Raw genomic sequence first — 22653 nt, forward strand, 5'->3', positions numbered from 1 at the left:
GATGGATTTGATTTAAATCACTAGTCAATAAGACTCAATTCAAATCATGGTTTTCTACATAAGGACTCGTTCTTTCTGGTTGTTATAGCCTTAATATTTGCAACCCAGATAGTTTAATTTTTAGAACAATAACTTCAGGTTAGTTTTACAGTTATAGCAGAAAACGAATGATTGTTTTGTTGTTGTGGATTTTCCGGGCTGTATAGCTGTGGTCTTGGCATTGTAGTTCCTGATGTTTCGCCAGCAGCTGTGACTGGCATCTTCAGAGGTGTAGCACCAAAAGACAGAGATCTCACAGTGTCACAGTGAAAGCCTTCAACAATACATTGTTTGGTTATTTACTATTTGAAATAGATAATTATGAAATCAATGTGAGGTGAACTATCTCCAATTTAATAGGTTAAGCATTTAAATTTGGACCACTTTTCACCTGTAATTTATTGGAAGGAGATGATAATAACAATAACCATTTATTTAACTATATAGCACATATATTCTTGCATTTGCTTAAACATCCATGTTTGTTAACTAGTGTGGTTAAAACCAAACTGGGTCTCTTTTATGGCCTGCTGCCATTATAAGTTTTCTTTTCAAGGGAGAGAATAATATGATAAATCTCACAAAGATCTCAAGACTTCTGGAGTATTTTGCTGAAAGTTTCCCTTTCATTTGTACTGCTTGCCCCTCCCTCCTCACACTTAGCTCTTAACATCTCTGTATCCAGATCTGTTCCACCCCAAACAAACTTCTATTTATTGAACTCCTTGAAACTTAACACTTAAGAGGTAAGGAGTTGATTCTATATACCTAGATTTGCAGAAGAACAGGTCTCTTTTCCAACTTTGTATGTTTATTTAAAAACATTTTTGCTGTTAAGAAGAGGCATATTATCTTTGCAGATGCAAATTCAGTTTGAGAACTGCTAAACCAAACAACAGAAATCTCTAGAGGAGTATGACATTGGGGTCCTAATGAATGAATTAAAGCAATTCATTTGCAAAACATTTTATACATTGCCTGAACATACAGTACCATACTACATAATTAATCCTTATTTCATAATGAAACCTCTTTGGGCTATAATGTATCTTAAATAGAAAACTATATTTAGATAGATTTTTCCTCAAAAGCATTTTATCAAACAAAATTTAAATTAAAAAAATCTACTTACATTTTTAAAAAATCTATTTTTTTAAAAAAAAAACATTTTTTATCCACGCTGCAAATTCTGATGATGTGCAAATTAACTAGGCCTGCAAATTCTAATCATTAGATTAATCAACCAAAGCTTCAATTGATCAATCAGTGGCTGCCCATTTTAGGGGCTGTGGTCAACAAATCTGAGGGATTGAGTCAAATGAGATGAAATGCTAGAAGATTCAGCACAATGTTATTGCTTCATCACAGCCATATGGGAGCCCAGTCCAGCTGGAGGCCCTTCCCTCCCATGCCATGTTCTGGACTTTGCCTCCCCAGATCTGTTATATGCCCTGTTGAAAGGATTAAGCAAGCAATATGACATGACTACTACATAATATGCTTTGGACTTAGTGTTGCCAAGTACTCTTGCCCTTCTGGGAGGGGGGAACTCGGTACACACTAGCAGGTAACCCAGGCAAGCATGCGGTGGATGCACTCACAGCTCAACACGATGGCTGTGAAGTGACGTCATTACACTTTGTGTGGGAGTGCTTCCATGCTTCACATGGGGCCAATTCTTTTAGAAGCCCGTTTGGGGCCCAAATCAGCCCCTGTGAAATGCAAAAGCACTCCCATGCAAATGTGTGATGATGTCACTGCAGGAAGTGATGTCATCATACTCTGCTGGGAGCATGCCCACTGCGCATTTGCCTGGGTTGCCTGCTGGTGGTGTGCAATTGCTGGGAAGCTTGCAAATTCCTGCTGATAGCCAGTGATCGGTGGGCAATGCAGCAAACTGCTGAGAGTCTACCTGCCACAGGTGGGCATCTTGGAAGCCTGTCTGGACTCCATGAAATAAAGTATTCAGAGTTTGTCACCAATGACAAAGCCTCAGTTGAAATAAATAAACTCAAGTGTTTTTCTCTAGTTTCTCTGTTATTAATACTTTTCAACCTCTCTCCGTAGACAGCCTGGAAACTCCTGCACTTACCCTGCTAACATGGTGTACAACAGAATTCCTAAGCTCCAAATATCACAGGCTGCATCATAGCCTTGCCGTTTTAGGACCTGCAGTAAGATAAAATTGAAGAATAAAATAGATATCATATTCTATTACTTTTAGAATGACTGAATCAAAATGGAATTTCATAACACTATTTGTTTCACATTTGCTTGAGAAAAAAATAGAAAAGAGTCCAGTAGCACCTTTACGACTAACCAACTTTACTGTAGCATAAGCTTTCGAGAATCACAGTTGTCTTTGTCAGATGCAGACTAACACAGCTAACTCCTCTGGAACCAGAAAAAAATGAATTCCTTTTTGGTTAGGAAACTATATAGTAACTATACAAAGTGACCCAACAATGTCAATTGGGGGTATGAATCATTTTGTGACAAGTACTATTTTTCTCATTCTATATGCTAGACTCATTTGGCAGAAAATAAGCTGAAGGAAGAAGGAATTGATACCAGGTATGAACGGAACTGGTCACAGAGCAATGTTCCCATTTACAGTCCTACCAAGTATTACTCATGGAACAAAAATTAGAGATGAATAAAGTGCAGAAAAGGCCAGTCAAAAGGATTAAGGGCACTTTCTCTATGAGGAAAGGCTAAAGAGTTTGAGACTTTTTTAGTACAGAAAAAAGACAATGAAGAGATGTTTATAAAATTATGCGTGATATAGAGCAAGTCAACATATAAAGTTGCCTTATATGCAGGGCTCATTTTGAGGAGGAACGCACCGGAATGGTGTTCCGGCAGTTCCCCCAAGTCAGGTGGACCCGCCTACCTGACTTTAGGGCTGTTTAGGCCTTGATTGGGGCCCAAATGGCCCGAATTCAGGCCACAACGGCCAGGATTGGGTCAGTGCCAGGCAGGGGAACCTTCTCCCACCTGGCACCAATCCAATCCCGGGCGTTTCATTTCCAATCCGGGATGAAACGGGCCCAAAATGGCCATTTTTGGTCATTTTGGGCCCGTTTTGGCCTGGATAAGGGCTGACACAGCCAGGATCAGGGTAGAAACAGCCTAGATTGGGTCGGTGCCAGGTGGGGGAACACTCCCCTGCATGGCACCAACTCGGACCTGGCCGTTTTGGCCCCGATCCAGGCCAAAACAGCTGTTTTGGGCTTGGGCTGGATTCGGCATGGATCGGGGCTGAAATGGCCAGGATAGGGTCAGTGCCAGGTGGGGGAAGCCTCCCCAACTGGAACCAACCCGGTCCGGGCTGTTTTGGCCCAGATCCGGGCCAAAACGGACCTAAAATGGGCATTTTAGGCCGTTCTGGGCCCGTTTCGGGGTGAAGGGGCCTGGATCAGGGCTGAAATGGCCCAGATTGGGTCAGTGCCAGGTGGGGGCAAGTCTCATCCCAATTGATGAGACTTGTGTACGTCAAAGATGGGGATTTGAGCTATTAAAAGGATTCAATAAATATTCATTTTGAAGCTGTCGCTGTTATAGCCGTGTTAAAATTGTCTTTGTGAAAATTACTAAAGTGTGTATTATTCACTGTATGGAATGTAAATTATTGTTCTGTATTTTGGAACAGATTGTTTAATATTTATATTGAGGTTCACTGAGCACAGAATATACGAACAAATATTTACTTTAGTGTGATAATTATTGATTTGGATCCTCCAGTGTGGTTTCCACTGTTGGTTTGAGGATTGGGTTGGTGCCTGGTGGGGGACCCCTCCCCTGCCCAGCACTGACCTGATCTGGGCCGTTTTGGGCCCGATATAGGCCAAAACATGCCCAAAATGGCAATTTTGAGACATTTTGGGCCTGGATTGGGGCCCAAAGTGCCCTGATCGGACCACTGCCAGGTGGAACATTCCTCTGTCTGGCAGCAGCCAAATCCCGGCCATTTTGGCCCAATCAAGGGGTGTGGCATATGCTAATGAGTTATGCTAATGAGGTCCTGCAGCTCTTTTTCTACGAAATGACCCCTGCTCATATGAGACAGACTCAATGTTCTATCCAGGAGAGTATTGTTTACTCTGATTGGAAGAGACTCTTCAGAGTGTAAGCTAGAGGACTTTCACTGCAGCTACTGCCTAATCATTTTAACTGGAGATGCTGGGGCTGGACTTGGGACCATCTGCATGCAAAGCAGAGGCTCTTCCACTGAGCCATAGCCCTCCTTAGTGATGGTTAGAAAGAACTTTCTCACTCAAAATATCCACACTTAGTGAAATTGATAAGCAGTAGATTTAGGACAGGAAAAAGAAAGTACTTTTTCATACAATCTATAATGAACTTGTGGAACTCTCTGTCATGTGATGTTGTGAAGGCCACTTGCTTAGATGGCTTTATGCAGGAATAAGACAAATGTATGGAGGAGAGGTTTATCAGCTGTTATTAGCAATGATGGCTGAAGACAGTATACTACAGAATAACAGGTGCTGGGAAGACAAAAAAATGGGAAATGCTTTGAGCTTCTGCTGTGGGTCTTCCAGGGTACCTGGTCAGCTAATGTGCAGGAAAGGATACTACGCTAGATGGTCGCTGGTCCGATCCAGTAGGACTCTTATGTTCTTATGAGGAGTTGCCCAGTTTCATTTATAGGGACAAGCAATGCCTCATTAAATGCTGATAAGGTAAGAGTGTAATGAGTTGCACTGATCATTAAAATATATTAAAAGAATAGGAAAATGAATGACTATGCCTGCGTGTGACTTTAAGGATTATTGTCTAATATAACCTTCTGAGATTGTAAGTAAAACATAGTGTGTAACTGCATGTTTTGATGAACGCACATAGCATAAAATCTTCTGACTGCTGAGCCAAAGACGAATTTGACCATTTGAAAGTAAGATGACTGCTCTTTGGCACCAAACCGTAATGTCTTGCCCAGTATCCTGTCATAGCACAGGTCATAATTACTCAGGTGAAAACTGGAAAAATAAAGCTTTTATGTCATTAAACTAGCACTTTGACACATGACCAGCTGTGCCTTTGTCACATGTAGTTTGTTTTCTTGCCAACAGCATGCTAGGCACAGAGAATATGGCTCCCACTAGGTGGCATACAAATCCCCCTTTTTACAAATAATCATCCATGGTATGTATCATGCTGCAGTTACCACATTGCCACTGAATATAAAAAGTTAATGGACTCCAAATAAAAAGAGATTTATGTAAGCAAACATGGAATTTCACCTTTCAGCCCTATCATGTGTTGCATGCATGGCTATATCATCATATTTAACTGGATAAGCATATCAGTGGTAATGGAATGTAGTAGAGCTTGGACTGAGATAGAAGTCAGAATTTCTTTGTGTATTTTTGTTCCTTCCAGTGTGGGAAAGAAAAACAAATAACTTAGTAGATTTGGTAAATCATTTTTCTCTGTGCATTATGAAACATGTTTCCTGCCACATACCTCAGGTGCTACAAAATTGGCTGTATAACATGGAGTCATTAGCAGACCATTCTCAGCTCTCAGTTGTTTGGCAAATCCAAAATCACAGATCCTGATTGAATCTGGATTTCCTGATTCATCCATATAAAGGATATTACTAGGCTTCAGATCTCGATGGACAACCTGAAAATGAAATGAACTGTTATAATATAAAATAAAAGTTATTGTTGTAATAATCAGTGTCAAACTCAGTTTGTGAGGACAATGAAAAATTCTTAAGCTTTACTAATAACGGTTAGAAATTATGTTGGCAAATGCATTTATTACTTTGTTTCTTGTTTGGAACATTTGAAACTATGCACTGCTGATATTTGCCAAGCAGTGATGAAAATGGGAATGCATCTTAGCTATGAGCCAAAGGAATTGGGCAATTCTTGACAGTTACCATTGTCTTTCCAAAATGTTAATAATATCCAGTAAACAGCAATATTAACTAAGCTTCTGCCATTTTTTAAATGTGGTTATATACATAAGTAATGCTGATCACTTGTTACAGAAGTGGACGGAAGCACCAGGCAAAGGCCTGCTTAAGTGATGCTCAGAGTTGTGTGGCTGCTGTGGTTGTTCTCATATTACTTTCAGTAAGAAATTTACTGCAACTTCTACATTTGTGGGTAGAGATGTGCATAATGAATTCCCAAGCCAAAGTTATACATGGAAATTGCTGTTTCAAGTCATTACTGTGATTTTCTGGAATGGGAACACAAATCCATGATTTGGGGAATTACACAAAAACTCTCCTCCAAACAATCAGTGTTTTCTTCTGTGTTTGGGTGCTTTCTTACCAGCCTTGCAGCATGAGCCTGTGTTTTAATTTGGTTCTATTGATTTCCTGGACAATAGCATTTCTCCCCTCTTATTAGATTCTTGCAAGTCAGGAGTACAAAGCTCTCCAAGCAAATCATCTCTGGATACAAGCTGCAGAAAGCTGCCATTCTTCTTTGCTCCCTATTTTGTGGGCGTAGGGCCCTTTTCTTTCTGCAAGTAGTACCTGGGCATACCTTGCTCAGTTGCTTGTAGAACTGGAATCCTTCGTCCAGTTCACCTGAAACTTGGGGGTTCTTTAGTGGGCAGGCAGGTAACTTTGCTGCAATTTTTGGTGTAACTGGGTTGAAAAACCACCACCCCAGCCTACCCAACAAAGGCACCTGTTCAGAGGCCCAGAGAATGGGAAACCTTAATTCAATTTCTTTCGTGTACAGGCAGCCCTAGCTCTGCTGCAATTTTGGTGTAATTTTTGTTGAAAAATAGTCACTACAGTTCCCCTGAAATGTCCCCTATAGGTAAAAATAGCAGATTGATGTAGGGGGAGGGGGGATCTGCAAAGGAAGCTTTTCTCATTTGTGAAATGAAACAAACAACAGACCACACAAGGAAGGATGGCAAATGGAGTTTTCAGCACAGGTAATTTTATTTTATTGTCAGTCAGTCACCATAAAAGTTGGAAAGTGAAATGAATGTAGACAAGTTGGTTTTTTAAATGCCAGTGGTTGGCTGGAGCTCTCCCACTAGGCTTCCACTTGACCACTATTTTAGAAATCAATAGAAAGGAGTGCAGCTATGCAGAGAGGGACCTGCTTCAGGGATCTGTAAAATCAACCCCCTTTGTTCAAGCTGCTTGAGGCTTTAGATTAGAGGAGGGCTGTGTTCTGTGCAAATTTGGTGCCTTTATATGTATGAGCAGCTGTGCAATACCCTCATATATATTCCCTATTGAAAATAATGGCCCCAAATTCTGGAACCTGAAAAATGACACAGTAAAAATCCACCCCCTTGCCGGACGCCAAAATTATAATGAAATTTTACTCCATGCACGCCCCTACTCATGGATAAAGTTGATTCACACTAGTGATATTGATAGCATCATACACACGTCATGTTAACCAAATGTGTATATGTTATAGACTTTATCCAGAGCAGTATGAGCACTCACTTTATATAACTTCAGTGGAACAGAAGCCAGTTTGGTGTAGTGGTTAAAAGGGGCAGAACTCTAATCTGGAGAGATTTTTTCTCACATCTAATTATCCACTCCTTCGTTTGCAGCCAGCTGGGTGACCTTGGGTCAGTCACAGCTTCTTGGAGCTCTCTCAGCCCCACCCACCTCACAGGGTGATTCTTGTGAGGATAATAATAACACACTTTGTAAACTGCTCTGAGTGGGCATTTAGTTGTCCTGAAGAGCGGTATATAAATCAAATGTTGTTGTTGTTATTAACTATCAGTGAAAAGGTGTAACTGCTTAGGTTTGCTGTGTTAATGAACTGTTTAGGATATCATGTAAGAGTAAAATCTGTGCATTAGGAATTAACATGAAGCAGTTCCATTTTATATTCTTGACATTTATATTCTATAGTTAAGTTAATCAAGTTTATCTGCGTTTTAGTATATATTTGGGTAACATTTCTCACCATTCAAAATGTCTAAGATATCGAATCAAGTTAAAATTTTTAGAAAGTTTGCTGGAATCGCAGGAAATGATACTCACTCCCTGGGAATGCAAATAATCCACTGTCTTGGTGATAGTACAAAGGACATCACTAGCCTCTTGTTCAGAAAAGCACTTTTGTCGAAGTATTCGGTCTAACAGTTCTCCCCCTCGCATCAGCTCCATCACAAGGTATACATATTTCCCATCATCATAGACCTACAAGTGCAGAAAAGACATCAGATTTTTATTCATGAGGCTCTTTGTTATTATTCATATGTCACTCTGACATAATCTTGATGTGGTTACAAGAAGAAAATGGAAAGTATTGCTATTGAAGAATAGCAGCGGTGCAGGGTCCTCTTGAGCTTGGAATAGGGTCCATCAGAATATGGAGTATGGAGCAGGGTCCTTCAGAAACAACTCTTCTGCTGGTGGTATAATAAGCAGGATATTTAAAGAGTTCAAACAATGTCCATCTTTAAGCCTAGCATTCCAGAATTTTCCACCTTACTTTTTGGTGGGTGCTTATACAGGTTCACTGCTCTGCCTCTCCTAGGGCCAAGCTACAAGTGACAAATGACACTTGAACGGCAAGTGTATTCCTCCCTGTTCACTAGCCCTCCTCTTGCGCTTCACTCGATCCACTTGCCGTTCAAGTGTCATTCGTCACTTGTAGCTTGGCCCCTAGACAGCTGGCCATTTGCAATTGGGGTTGCCCGGTGTATATCCTATACACTAAAACAGTTAAATTAGAGGAGGGTTTGCCAGTATGGGGCTCCTGCTCAGCAAGGCGTCTGATTGGCATTGGAGATCTGATTGGCTTTGCAGATTAAAATAATATTGGTCCAGTGCTAGCTGCCACCACAGTGTTGGTTTTATTCTATCACTCTTTCTCAGTGAATTTTTAAAAATTACTGCTCTTGTCCCCTGCACTTGGGCTTCCTCTCTATGTGACTCTGCCTCTGTGGCAGCCACTTTGTGGTTGGCTCCACCTCCCACAGTGGTTACTTGGTGGTTGCACCCATTGCCTTGTGTCAGAATTCCAAAGCTGACCACAAGCTTTAAAAGGCTGGAGACCCTTGGATGAGAGAATAACAGTTCAACCTAAGCAGAGTAAAATCCTTCTAAGTACATTGACATCAATGAGCTTAGACGGGTGTAACTGCCTAGAATGGTACTTTAAGTCTTTGAATAGATAAGTAACTTTATCAATTAGGTAAAAGCATAACTAGAATTAGCAACATGTCAGGGAGGTGGTTCCCTCAGCTGGGATAATTCTCACATCTAATTATCCACAAATATCCACAAACTACAGCTGACTCTCATACTGCTTGTAACACTTCCTAGCATTCAGAAACTCCCAGATAATTTTCAGGCATGTCCAATTATCTGAAAGGAACACCGAAAGAATATATCTCAAATTTAAACACAGATTGTACTGGACACTTGAGAGGCTTAAAGTAGAATGCTTGTATTAAAAAGCTGCTGTTGGCAACATAGAAATGCAGGATGCCAATTCATATCACATACTATAGGGTCGTAAAACTGATGAACCCTTCCTCTGATGCAAAGAGTCATATTCTGCTGGTGGAAGATTCCTTGCATCAATAGAAGACTCTACTGTTATTTAAATGGAAACTTTGTATAGATTCCAGTATCCTTTGGGAATGAAATTAAAAGATTGGGATGTGCAGTTTGGTTTGGTAATCCCTTCAAAATACCAAATTTCCATTGATTCAGTGGAATCTGGGATTACTTAACTGAAATAGTCATTATCAAAACAGATCTGGTAATCTGAACTGACGTTTACTGAATTAATTTAGTTTAATTTGGTAACCACAGCTGGGTTGTTCTTTTGCTGTTCCTTTCCTACTGTTTCCCATCTTTTTTCCCAGATGGGAGTGGGGAGGGGGAGTGAGTGGTCAGTCCTTGCAGCAGCTCTCCTTCCCTGGCCAATAGGATTCTCTAGAAGGAATGTGTGTTTGTTAAACTGCCTTATAAGGAGTTAAATAGGCAGGCTTGTCTTAAAGCACCCTCGTGTGGTCTGGCCTTGGAGACTGAGACACTGCCTGCTGCTGGCTGTTGGCTCTCTCTGGTCCAACTCTGCACTGCTTTGGAGTGGATACCAATCCATTCATGCCCAGTGGATTCCTGCCTGCTATCTACCCTGTGCTTGCTGAGAGACTGTTGTTGCACCTAGAGGACTTCTTTTCTGCACATGAAGGACTTCTGTGCCATCTGCCTGGTTTGAGAGCTGGTGTCTGGAAGGGTCAGGAGAAGTGGGGAGGGAAGGAAAAGTTTCTGTTAGTTTGCCTTTTAAAAACTGTTTTGCTGTGTGTGGGGGGGAGGGGGTGATTTTGTTTGGCTTTTGTGTGTGCGGGGATGATTTGGTTTGGCCTTTACATAATAAGTTTAGTGTTTATTTTTCTGTTTGTTCTTCTGAGGGGGGTGTCCTTTTGTTTTATCCTGTTGTGGTGCTTTGTGCATAGAAGTTTGGTGTTTATAGTTCCTGTTAATTAAATGCACTTGTTTTTCTGCCCCCCCCCTTTCCCCTGCTTTGTTTTCATAGCTGACATTAGTTGATGTAAATTTTTGCTGCTTGTTCCTGAGGGGGCCCTTGTTGGGGCTTGGGATGCTGCTTTCTTTATAGATGTTTGGTTGGGTTTTTTTGCTGGGTTCTGGTTTCTGTTGGCATAAAAGTTTGATTTGGTGTTTACTGTACATTTTTGCTGATTGATCTTTGGGGGAGGGGTGTCTGTTTTTCCCTGTTGTTGAGGTGCTTTCAATTTGTTAACATTAACTTAAATTAACTAGCCATGTTTGGGTGTGCTTGCATATTCAGAGAGGGTAGTGAACTTTTAAAAAGTATTTTATGATTAGGCTAGTTGTAGGTCTTGTAAAGCAAAACTTAATTTGTAGCTCTAAGGAGCCAACAGAGTCTTTAACTTTAACAGACTTGCTTGTGTAGGAACAATTAAGAAGAATTCAGGTGGGTTCTACTCAAATACTATATATATAAAGACACGTGTCCTGATTGACTCATCAATGCCCAGCCCAAACCCCTGGACCTAGAAATGTGAAATTTGGGGAGAACATTTCTTTCATGATGTAGAGACTCACTAAGAAGAGATTTTAAGACACTCGCCCCCTAAGGAGGTAAAAAGGGGTAAAATGTGTTTTCCCATAGGGATGTAGCTTCCCTGTGTGGCTGGCAGGCTGCTCATTCCCTCCCCCCACTGCCAACTGGGCTACTCTACACTGGAGTCATTTGCATATATGGCCTGATTGGTCATCACTCCCACATTCTAAACAGTATGCAGTTGCTGTTAGGAGTAATTGAATGTGTCCCAAGGTAAAAACAACCTCCCAGTCTTCCCCTCTAGGGTTGCCAATGCCCCTGTGGGGCCTAGCTTTCCTGTGCGGCTGGCAGGCTCCTGCCTGCTTGCACCCTCCCTGTCCTTGATGGGTCAGCTGTGGAACTTTGTGTTCTGAGGTAAAAATTAGGTAAAGGAAACTGCAGACAGTTGAAGAAAGACAGTACAAGACTCCTGAATAGGGATTTTATATAAAAGTCAGTATGGCAACTGAGGTTTTAAATGTTCATGGGAGATGGTGCACGACCTTTCTAGGGGGCATTTTAATGCGAACCTCTCACATGAACTTGCCGAAGTGCCCACCACACCACCTCTCTCTCAGTTCATCTCCACCTCACACCTCTCTCAGCCATCACCTCTTACTGCTGCCAAGAAGCTTTCTGGCAGACATCGTGCAAGATACACAGCCGCTAAAAGGAGGAAGCAACTTAGAGATGCGGCAAAGAAATATGCACATCCTACTGCTGCGGTGCACCGAGCAGCAGTGGCCAAGTACCAGCAAGATCACCCCAAAGTGCACAGAGTGGCAGAGTCTCTCTATGAGCAAAGCAATCCTGGAAGACGAGTAGAGAAGCACTCAGTTACATGGAAGGTCAAGGCTCACTCAGGTGTGGCATATGATCCTTCAGTACCTTCAAGTTGCCTTTTAACCTCATCCATGCAGAAACACCCCATTCAGCATCTCAAAACAAAGCAACATGGTCCAAGTGCTGCGGAACTGTAAGCTCACTGTTTCGGATGAGAGCACAATGATGCTTAAGGGGTGTTTTGAGGCACTAAGCATAACTCTCAAAGATGTCAGGGGCAATGAGAGAGTGATTGGGGGAGTCATCGTGCTCAACATGGCATACATGGCAGACAACAACACTGCTGTCTTCGAGAGGGAATTAGTAGACTACATAGATGAGGGCTGTGTCACCATAGGATACATGGTGACTGATGATGATGCAAACATGAAGGCAGCGGCAGTACTAGTGACACTCAAGTGCATTTACTGCACAGCCTACAAACTTCACCTTGTGGTGAAGGATGCGCTTTGGTCTGGGTTCCTCTGAGGAACCTGCAGAGGACCCTACAACTTGTGAGTTCCAGTATCTTCTCCAGAAATGCTGGTACCTCACAAGTCTTGCACAGTGTGAAAGCAACTTACCAACTGTACCAGAAGCAGGCCAGGAAAGGTGTGCTGGAACATCCCCTGATATCTGATGTTGTCACTGGAACTTCACCCATGCCCTGCTTTTCACTGATCCTCTGAGCTTCTGGGCCAAGAAAGATGTGGTCTGACTGGACCTCTGTTTCATTACTCAGAAGCTCCTCTCATGCCCTCCAATGAGTGTAGAGAGGGAGCATGTCTTTTTCCATGTGGGTGACATTGTCAGATTGCATCGCACTAGCTTGCTTCCCTGGAGAGTTGAACAGTTAGTCTTCCTGAAGATCAACTTGCTGCTCTTCAATTTTCCAACTCCGGACTTCCAGAGTGAATAAAGTGAGGCCACCTTATGGCCTGCATCCTCTGATAGTCTGTGTTGGGGAAGTGGGGAAAATGCTGGACCCAAGTTAGGTAGAAAACCAGCAGGAGAATGACAGTTGATTCAGCTGGCACAACATAAAAAGCATTCTCCAATTTGGACCCCCCGCCCCTCACACACAGCAGAAACACCAGACCATGTTGGCACAAATGTGTGTGGAAGTGGTCCCAGAAATTTTGCTATCCTGCCATTGGGATGGAAAGATTCAGAGAGAGATGTTAGGTAATGTAGAGAATGAGACATCATGGGTCACAAAGGAAAACCCACAGAAAAACCCAAATGAAACTACAGAATGCTGTTGTGTAATATAATGTATGTAATGTGTTGTTCTAATGTTAATGTTCCACATTGCAGGGGTGTGAGGGATGTCCAGTGATGAAAGGCTGCTGCATCCTGTACCTTGAGGCCCTGAGCCGGTGAGGGTAGCTGCAGAGAGAGGATAACTTGGGTTTCCCAAAAGTACCCTCACTCAACCTGAGACCAAGTAGGATCCATTTTATATAAATGTGCTTGCTTGCTGTTGTCTTGTGCTTGTGGCTGGGTACAGCTTGCCTCTGTTCTGTGGCGTTCACCCATTGGTTGAATCCAGTGCCTGGCTGCTGTTGGGCTAGGTTGCAACAGTGTCCCTTGCATTAGTTTGGTTTGGGAGGAACTGGTGTGATTCTCTGGTGTGATGTAGGAAATAATGGGTGAGTGGCTGGTCAGCATGCTCAGGTGGTGCTGGTTTGAGGGGGAGTGTCAGTTTGGGTCTTCTGGGCTTCTGGGCTTTACCAGGGATGAACTTGCATTGGGAGTGTGTTTCTAGCCACTGGAATGCTTGCCCTGTGTGTATGTGCCCTGAGAACCAGCTTGGAAAATTTTTCATCATTGGGAAAAATGGAAAGGCTGTGGGCAACTTCTTCAAGGGCATGGGTAGTGGAGCAGAGGCTTCAGTTTGGTTTTGTTGGACTGTCTATATGTGGAGCTTGCACTTGGCAGTGTGCCTTTGACCACAGCAGCCTTGCTGGGTGTGCTTCTGCAGTGGGAGTCAGCTTGGACTTTCCCCCCACAATAGGAACAAATTGAGTGGCTTATTCATGGGCCCATAGAATTGGATCCCAGGGTCCAATCTTCCTGAAATGGGGGGGGGGGGTCTTTAGAGGACAGTCAAGAGGAGTAGGTCCTTGGCAAACCTGGTAGATTTTGCTTGCAAAATGCTACTTCTAGCGCACTGGATAGCCCCCAGATATTTCCCCTTAGGGAATAATGGAGAGTGGCTGGGGGAACCTTCTTTGGGGGGTGATCCATAAATTTTGCCCCCAGGGTCCAATCATTATTAAACTTTGGGGGGGGGTCTTTAGAGGACAGTTAGGAGTTGGTTCCCCGCAAATTTGGTGAAGTTTGGTCACAAAATTACCCCCTCCAAGCCACCAAACAGCCCCAGATTGATTGTCGAAGGCTTTCACGGCCGGAGAACGATGGTTGTTGTGGGTTTTCCGGGCTGTATTGCCGTGGTCTTGGCATTGCAGTTCCTGACGTTTCGCCAGCAGCTGTGGCTGGCATCTTCAGAGGTGTAGCACCAAAAGACAGAGATCTCTCAGTGTCACAGTGTGGAAAAGATGTAGGTCATTTGTATCTACTCAGGAGGGGTGGGGTTGAGCTGAGTCATCCTGTAAGAGTTTCCCAGGGTGTGGAATGCTAATGGCGGGAGGCTTCACTGTATCCTGAGGAGGTTCTTTTGCATATGGATTGGTACTTGATGTGCTAATCTTCTCTGCAGGGCTATTGTCGGGTGTGGAGTGTTTTGTTAGCCTGGTGTTTTTCAGAACTGGAAACCATGCTCGGTTCATTCTTAAGGTTTCTTCTTTCCTGTTGAAGTTTTGCTTATGCTTGTGAATTTCAATGGCTTCCCTGTGCAGTCTGACAAAGTAGTTGGAAGTGTTGTCCAGTATTTTGGTGTCCTGGAATAAGATACTGTGCCCTGTTTGAGTTAGGCTATGTTCAGCCACTGCTGATTTTTCAGGTTGTCCAAGTCTGCAGTGTCTTTCATGTTCTTTTATTCTTGTCTGGATGCTACGCTTTGTGGTCCCGATGTAAACTTGTCCACAGCTGCAGGGTATACGGTATACTCCTGCAGAGGTGAGGGGGTCTCTACTGTCTTTTGCTGATCGTAGCATCTGTTGTATTTTTCGGGTGGGTCTGAATACTGCTTGAAGGTTATGCTTTTTCATAAGCTTTCCTTTTTTTTTTTTGAAAATTTTTTATTGGGTTAGGATCAATTATTTTCACATTACAATCAATTCTCCCATTTTCCAATTTCTAACCCCCTCCCTTTCCCCCCCTTTTTGTTGACTTCCAACAGTTTTCCAACCCTTTGTCCCTTTTCCCTTACTCCTTTTAAATTCCTCTATCTAACAAATGTATATTCTCTCTTTATTCTAAGCAATACTTCTTTAACTATTTTTAATACTCTGTACCCAAACTATGAGTCCTTATTTCCAGATTGGATAGACAATTTATCCCATTTTTCATAATTCCAATTTCAAATATTTCTATAGATCATAAACCATATAAATCATACATTCATATAAATCAAACAATTTGACTTATACTCTATATGTTACTCATTCTATCTTCTTCTTTCTATTTTAGTTATATTTAATTACATTAATATTTCTATTCCCCTTCAATAGTAAATCTATATAACTATCATCATATAATCAATCAATTTGACTCATATATATCTTCAAATAAACATATTCAGTTTGGTACATTATACAAATCTTACCAGAAAGAAAATATTATTAGTTAATCAGTCCTTATAGTTAACCCTTATGGTTAGTTATTTTCTATCAATATTCTATTTGTTATTCTATATATATCAATCTATTAACCTAACTGCTTAGAGATTCACGTTTATCTCTTCTCCCCCCCGGTAAAGTCACCCCCCTCTACATTTTATTGTACTTCAATAGTTCTTAAACTGCCACAGTTCTCCTCCCACCTCCCATTTCTTCTCCAAATATTGTTTCAGCTTCTCCCAGTCTGTGTTAAACTGCCCTGAGTCCAGATTTCTCAGTTTTCTTGTCATCTTGTCCATTTCTGCCATATACAGCAATTTGTAGATCCAATCTTCAATAGTTGGCACTTCTTGTACTTTCCATTTTTGCGCATACAAAATTCTAGCTGCTGCCGTCATGTAAAATATCAACGTCCTATGATGGGCTGGAATTCCCTCCATTCCCAAGTTTAGTAGCAGGAGTTCTGGGTTCTTATTTACTTGAAATTGCAAAATTTCACTCATTTCTCTTATTATTTCCCCCCAGTACTGCCTAGCTACCTCACACGACCACCACATATGATAGAGGGAGCCCTCATGCTTCCTGCATTTCCAGCATTTATTAGAAGTGTTCAAATTCCCTAGCGCAATCTTCTTTGGTGTCATGTACCAACGACAGATCATTTTGTAAATGTTCTCTTTAATGCTAGTACATGTCGTTGTCTTCATTGTAGTCTTCCACAAGTATTCCCATGCCTCCATTGTTATTTCTTTATTGAAATTTATAGCCCATTTCACCATTTGTGTTTTAACTATCTCATCCTCAGTATACCATTTCAACAGTACTTGGTATACCTTAGATATTCTTTTCTTGTCCTCTTTAAGAAGGGTCTGCTCTAGTTCCGAATTCTCTGTTCGTATACCTCCCTTTACAGAGTCCGAATTATATAAATCTCTAATCTGTCTGTACTGGAACCAGTCATAATAAGGTGATAGTTCCTCCTGCGTCTTTATTCTAAGTTTAGATGCTTCAGTTCTAGTTATTTCTTTGTAAGTTAAACATTGTTGCTCATTATCAACAGCTCTCGGATCTATCACCTCATATGGAACTACCCACAAAGGGGTTCCTTCTTGTAGATAAATTCTGTACTTCTTCCAGATTGTATATAAACTTCTCCGTATATAATGATGCAGGAACATCGAGTTCACCTTTACTTTATCATGCCATAGGTATGCGTGCCATCCGAATATTTATTGTATCCCTCTAGGGCTAGTAATTTCTTGTTCTTTAACGTCATCCACTCTTTCAACCACACTAGGCAGATTGCGTCATGGTAAAGTCTCAGATTGGGCAGTTGCATTCCGCCTCTTTCTTTTGCATCTTGTAGAACTTTCATTTTCACTCGAGGCTTCTTGCCTGCCCATACAAAATCTGATATTTTCCTCTGCCATTTTTCGAATTGCTTAGAGTCTCTGATGATTGGTATTGTCTGTAGCAAAAACATTACTCTTGGTAACACATTCATCTTAACTGCTGCAATCCTACCCAACCATGACAGATTCAGCCTATTCCATTTAATCAAGTCTCTCTCTATCTGAGTCCATAGTTTTTCATAGTTGTTTTTAAATAAGTCTATATTCTTTGCAGTCAGTTCAATTCCCAAATATTTCACCTTACTTGTTACTTCACAGTCCGTTATTTCCGTTAACAATTGTTGTTTCTGCTTAGTCATATTTTTGCATAATATCTTTGACTTCTTTTTATTAATATAAAAACCTGCCAAGTCTCCAAACTCCTTAATCTTATCTATCACTTTTGGCATGTTCTCCAATGGGTCCTCTACAATTAACATTATATCATCCGCAAATGCTCTGACCTTGTATGAATAGTCCTTTATTTTTATTCCTCGAATTTCTTCGTCTTGTCGTATTTGTATCATCAGGATCTCCAATACTAAAATGAACAACAGTGGAGACAGCGGGCAACCTTGTCTTGTTCCTTTACTTACAGTCAATTTCTTAGTCGCTTCATCGTTCACCACAATTGCTGCAGTCTGGTCTCTGTAAATTTCCTTAATTGCTCTGATGAATCTTTCTCCCAATTGTAGCTTTTCCATAGTGGCAAACATAAAGTCCCAGTTTAAATTGTCAAACGCATCAACAAAGAAGAAACCAACCTCTTTGTCACAACGCTTGTCATAATATTCAATAGCATTAATCACTGTCCTTAAATTGTCTCTGATTTGTCTGTCTGGCAAAAAGCCTGCTTGTTCCTCCTCTATAACTTCCGAGAGCCACCCCTTCAGTCTCTCCGCCAGTATCTTCGCAAAGATTTTATAGTCGTTGTTAAGTAACGATATAGGTCTGTAGTTTTTCACATTAGTCAAGTCTTGGCCCTCTTTTGGGATCAATGATATATTCGCTTCATTCCAGGTATCTGGAATCCTTTGATCCCTTAGAACTCCATTAATCACCTCTTTTAGGAATGGTGCCAGTTCATTGGCCATTGTCTTATAAAATTTAGCCGTAAGTCCATCTGGCCCTGGCGCCTTTCCTAGATTTGCAGATTGTATTGCCTTACTTGTTTCCTCCTCCGTTACTTCACTGTTCAATTTATTTCTCCAAACTTCCGGGATTACTGGAAGTTTCGTTTTCTCCAAATATGACGCTATTGATTCTTTATTTACCTCTTTCTTATTGTACAGCTTAGCGTAGAATTTATAAAAGGCTCTACTAATGGTAGTCTGTTCCAAATACGTTTTATTATCTTCACAAATTTTATTTATTATTTTCTTTTCCCTTCTCTTCTTCAGTTGCCATGCCAGGTACTTCCCAGGTTTATTTGCACCTTCAAACGCTTTCTGATTCAGTCTTTTAAGGTTCCACTCCAATTCTTTGTTACTCATTGCTGTTAACTGTTGTTGAAGTATTTTAATTTCCTGATATAATTTCTTTTTCCCTGGTCTCTTTTTTAACTGTATTTCTTTGGCTTTTATTTTCTACTCAATCTCTTGTCTTTTCTCCTCTTTCTTTTTTCTTGCTCTACCATTTAAGTCCATTAGTATGCCCCTTATAACCGCCTTATAAGCATCCCAAACTTTATCAGTTGGTACTTCTTTATTCACGTTGTATTGTATGAAGAACTTTGTCTCTCTTCTCAGCATCTCCATATTCTCTCCTTCCTGTAGCAAGTCCTCATTTATTCTCCATGCTTTCCTTTTTCTCCTTTTCCCTAATTTCCACATAATTGGATTGTGATCTGAGCCTACCATCAGCATTATTTCTACCTCCTTAGTCCATAACGCGAAGTCTTTTGAGGCCCAGATCATATCAATTCTTGATAATGTAGAGTGCCTTGCAGAATAAAAAGTAAACTGTCTGCTTTTGGGATATTCTCTTCTCCATACATCTTCTAGAGTCTCCTGTTGTATCAACTCAAAAAAGAGCTTTGGTAATAGTCCTCTTTTCTTTTGTGCCGTTATTGTCTTTTTATCTAGTTCCAAATTTGTCACTTTATTGAAGTCTCCAGCAAGAATTATCTGGTCATATGAAAGATCGTCTAGTTGCTTCCTCAAATCCTCAAAGAAGCTTTCTTTTGCACCGTTAGGTGCATAGACTCCGACTACCAACACTCTCTTTAAATTCCAAGTACATTCCACTGCTATAAATCTGGCTTCCACATCTTTCATTACGAATTTTGGCTGTAGCTCCTCTTTTATATACAACACCACTCCTCTTTTTTTCTTATTTGAGGCCGCTACAAATTCCTTGCCCAATTTTCCCAATTTTAAATATTTTACATCCTGCTTTCGAATATGGGTCTCTTGCAAACAAACAATGTCACATTTTTGTTTTAATAGCCAGTGGAAAATATTTTTTCTCTTATTCAGTGAATTTAGTCCATTTACATTCCAAGATAAAACTTTACACTCCATACTCATAGTCTTGTTGGTAAGTCTTTTTCATTGTCCCTTATAAATCGCTCCATCTCTCGCTCAGATCTAATGCGCTTTTTGGCCCCTCCAAATTCAAAGGACAAACCTTCTGGAAGCTCCCATCTGTACCTGATTTTCATGTCCTTCAACATCTGGATTAGCACTTTATATTTTTTCCGATCTAGTAACACTGATCTGGGTAATTCCTTCATTATGATAATTGTCTTGCCATCAATCTCCAATGGGTCTTGAAACTGTTTAGTCACAATCTTCTCTTTCATGTTTCGTGTCGTAAATTGCACAATCACATCTCTTGGTAATTTCCTCTGGGTTGCAATTCTCGAGTTTACGCGATATGCCACATCAAGGATAGCCACAACTTCCTCCTCCTCCTTCCCCAGGTATTCAGCTAACACCTCAGTCATCTGTTCTTGCGCTGTCTTTCCTTCCACCTCCGGCAGGCCGCGAAATCTCAGCTGCTTCTCCATGTGTCTACTTTCCGCAACCGCCATTCTTCCCCTCATCAGTCTCATCTCTGTTTGTTGCGTGTCTGCTAGATTCTCCATCGCTCCTTCTACTGCTTTAACTCTCTGCTGCGTTCCTTGTAATTCATTTTGTATTGTTTCCATACCTTTCTTCACTTCTGACAGCTCCGATTTTATTGTCTGTTTAACCTCTTTGATCAGCTCCAATTTCGTGTCTTTAAGTTCTTTAATCACCTCTAAAAGTTTTTTATCCAGGTTTTCTATTGCCGATTGCCACTCTTTTTTCGACATCGTGGGGCTTGCTTTAGCTCGCTCCCACGAGTCCGCTCTCTTCCTTAACTCCGTGGCGTAAAATTTAATGCCTTTTTTGTTTCAAATGTCCCGGTCTTCTTGCATAAATTAATTTTTAAAGAGTCCAAAATGTCGGGCGTCTTTTCTCTATGGTCTCTCTATGATTTTGTAATCCAAAATGGCCTACTTCCTTTTCCGCTGAAGCCGCGACCCTTCCCCTTTCAAAGATGGCGATTCCCTTCTTCCTGCCCTCCAGCAAGGGCCGCTTCTCTCCAGCCACTCTATTGTTATTACACACTTCCTGTCTCCCGACTTCCCACAGCAGATCTCGCGATGGTGTCTTTTTCTCACAGCTCCATAACCGCAGGTATTCAAAACAATAGTCCAGTTTCTTTAATAACTTCTTTAAACTTAGTCTCTTTTCAAATACAACTCTTGCCGAATCTTCCCCTCCTTTTCATTAGCCTGTTGCAGTTTAAAAATCTACTTTTATTCCTCTCTGCTTTTATCAATCTGTCCCGTATCGGAAGATAGTGATCTTTACCTTCTCGTTCACTTTTCTCGGGTTGTAATCGCTGTTTCGATTTTAGCTTCTCCTCTCCACTTCTTCCCCCAATCGAAGCTTGGGTATGTAGGTCTTATGCCAGCCGAATTGGCCCCAGAACTGCCGCAGAGATTGTAGCCGACCTGTCGCAGGGTGGGACCTCAAGGATCGGGAGGGGACCCGTTGTGTAGAGCCCCCCCTCGTCCAAGATCTAACTCACCCTAGGGTCTTGAGCGTTCTTTGCCTGCTCTCCGTCTGAGAGCAGTCGGCCGTGGGCTATTTTCACCCCGCCGGCCGCTTAAAACGGCAGTCCGGTCAGCTCCGCAAATGGAGCTGCTTCAGACCTCCATAAATCCCAAACCGGAAGTCCGCTTTTTCATAAGCTTTCCCATCTGATCAGTAATTCCTTTGATATATGGCAAAAACACTTTTCCTGTGGGAGACTGTTTTTCTTTGGTTGTTTGATTCATCCTGGGTTTGATTGCTCTTCGGATTTCATTTCTGGAGTAAATGGATTCCGAAGAGCAATCAAACCCAGGATGAATCAAACAACCAAAGAAAAACAGTCTCCCACAGGAAAAGTGTTTTTGCCATATATCAAAGGAATTACTGATCAGATGGGAAAGGTTATGAAAAAGCATAACCTTCAAGCAGTATTCAGACCCACCCGAAAAATACAACAGATGCTACGATCAGCAAAAGACAGTAGAGACCCCCTCACCTCTGCAGGAGTATACCGTATACCCTGCAGCTGTGGACAAGTTTACATCGGGACCACAAAGCGTAGCATCCAGACAAGAATAAAAGAACATGAAAGACACTGCAGACTTGGACAACCTGAAAAATCAGCAGTGGCTGAACATAGCCTAACTCAAACAGGGCACAGTATCTTATTCCAGGACACCAAAATACTGGACAACACTTCCAACTACTTTGTCAGACTGCACAGGGAAGCCATTGAAATTCACAAGCATAAGCAAAACTTCAACAGGAAAGAAGAAACCTTAAGAATGAACCGAGCATGGTTTCCAGTTCTGAAAAACACCAGGCTAACAAAACACTCCACACCCGACAATAGCCCTGCAGAGAAGATTAGCACATCAAGTACCAATCCATATGCAAAAGAACCTCCTCAGGATACAGTGAAGCCTCCCGCCATTAGCATTCCACACCCTGGGAAACTCTTACAGGATGACTCAGCTCAACCCCACCCCTCCTGAGTAGATACAAATGACCTACATCTTTTCCACACTGTGACACTGAGAGATCTCTGTCTTTTGGTGCTACACCTCTGAAGATGCCAGCCACAGCTGCTGGCGAAACGTCAGGAACTGCAATGCCAAGACCACGGCAATACAGCCCGGAAAACCCACAACAACCATAGCCCCAGATTGAGTTTCTCATAAGAAACAATGGGTGAATTTTACTGATTTTGCTCTATATAACCAAACTGAACTTGAGACTTAATTTGGTAATAAGGATTACTGATTTTTTTCTTACTTGGTATTACTGAACCAGATTTATCTTTTCTTTCTTTATATATATATATATGTATATGTATATGTATATGTATATGTATATGTATATGTATATGTATATGTATATGTATATGTATATGTATATGTATATGTATATGTATATGTATATGTATATGTATATGTATATGTATGTATATATATGTATATATATGTATATATATATATATTTTTTGCACAACCCTACTTAAAGATAGGGCTGGCCT

General features: G+C 41.4%; 1 protein-coding gene across 2 annotated transcripts in view; it reads right to left on the reverse strand.

The window, feature by feature from the left end:
• The window catches only part of RPS6KA2 (ribosomal protein S6 kinase A2), a 299866-nt gene that overhangs the window by 22714 nt on the left and 254499 nt on the right, over positions 1–22653 (reverse strand). For both annotated transcript variants that reach the window (XM_054982534.1, XM_054982543.1), the window contains exons 16-18: positions 8054–8212; positions 5527–5688; positions 2132–2208 (exon numbers count right to left, since the gene is read on the reverse strand). In XM_054982534.1, the coding sequence (XP_054838509.1) occupies positions 2132–2208; positions 5527–5688; positions 8054–8212 (398 nt within the window). The remainder of the gene's footprint in view (positions 1–2131; positions 2209–5526; positions 5689–8053; positions 8213–22653) is intronic.

The sequence above is a fragment of the Eublepharis macularius genome, chromosome 1 (assembly GCF_028583425.1).
Source record: "Eublepharis macularius isolate TG4126 chromosome 1, MPM_Emac_v1.0, whole genome shotgun sequence".
NCBI lineage: Eukaryota > Metazoa > Chordata > Lepidosauria > Squamata > Eublepharidae > Eublepharis > Eublepharis macularius.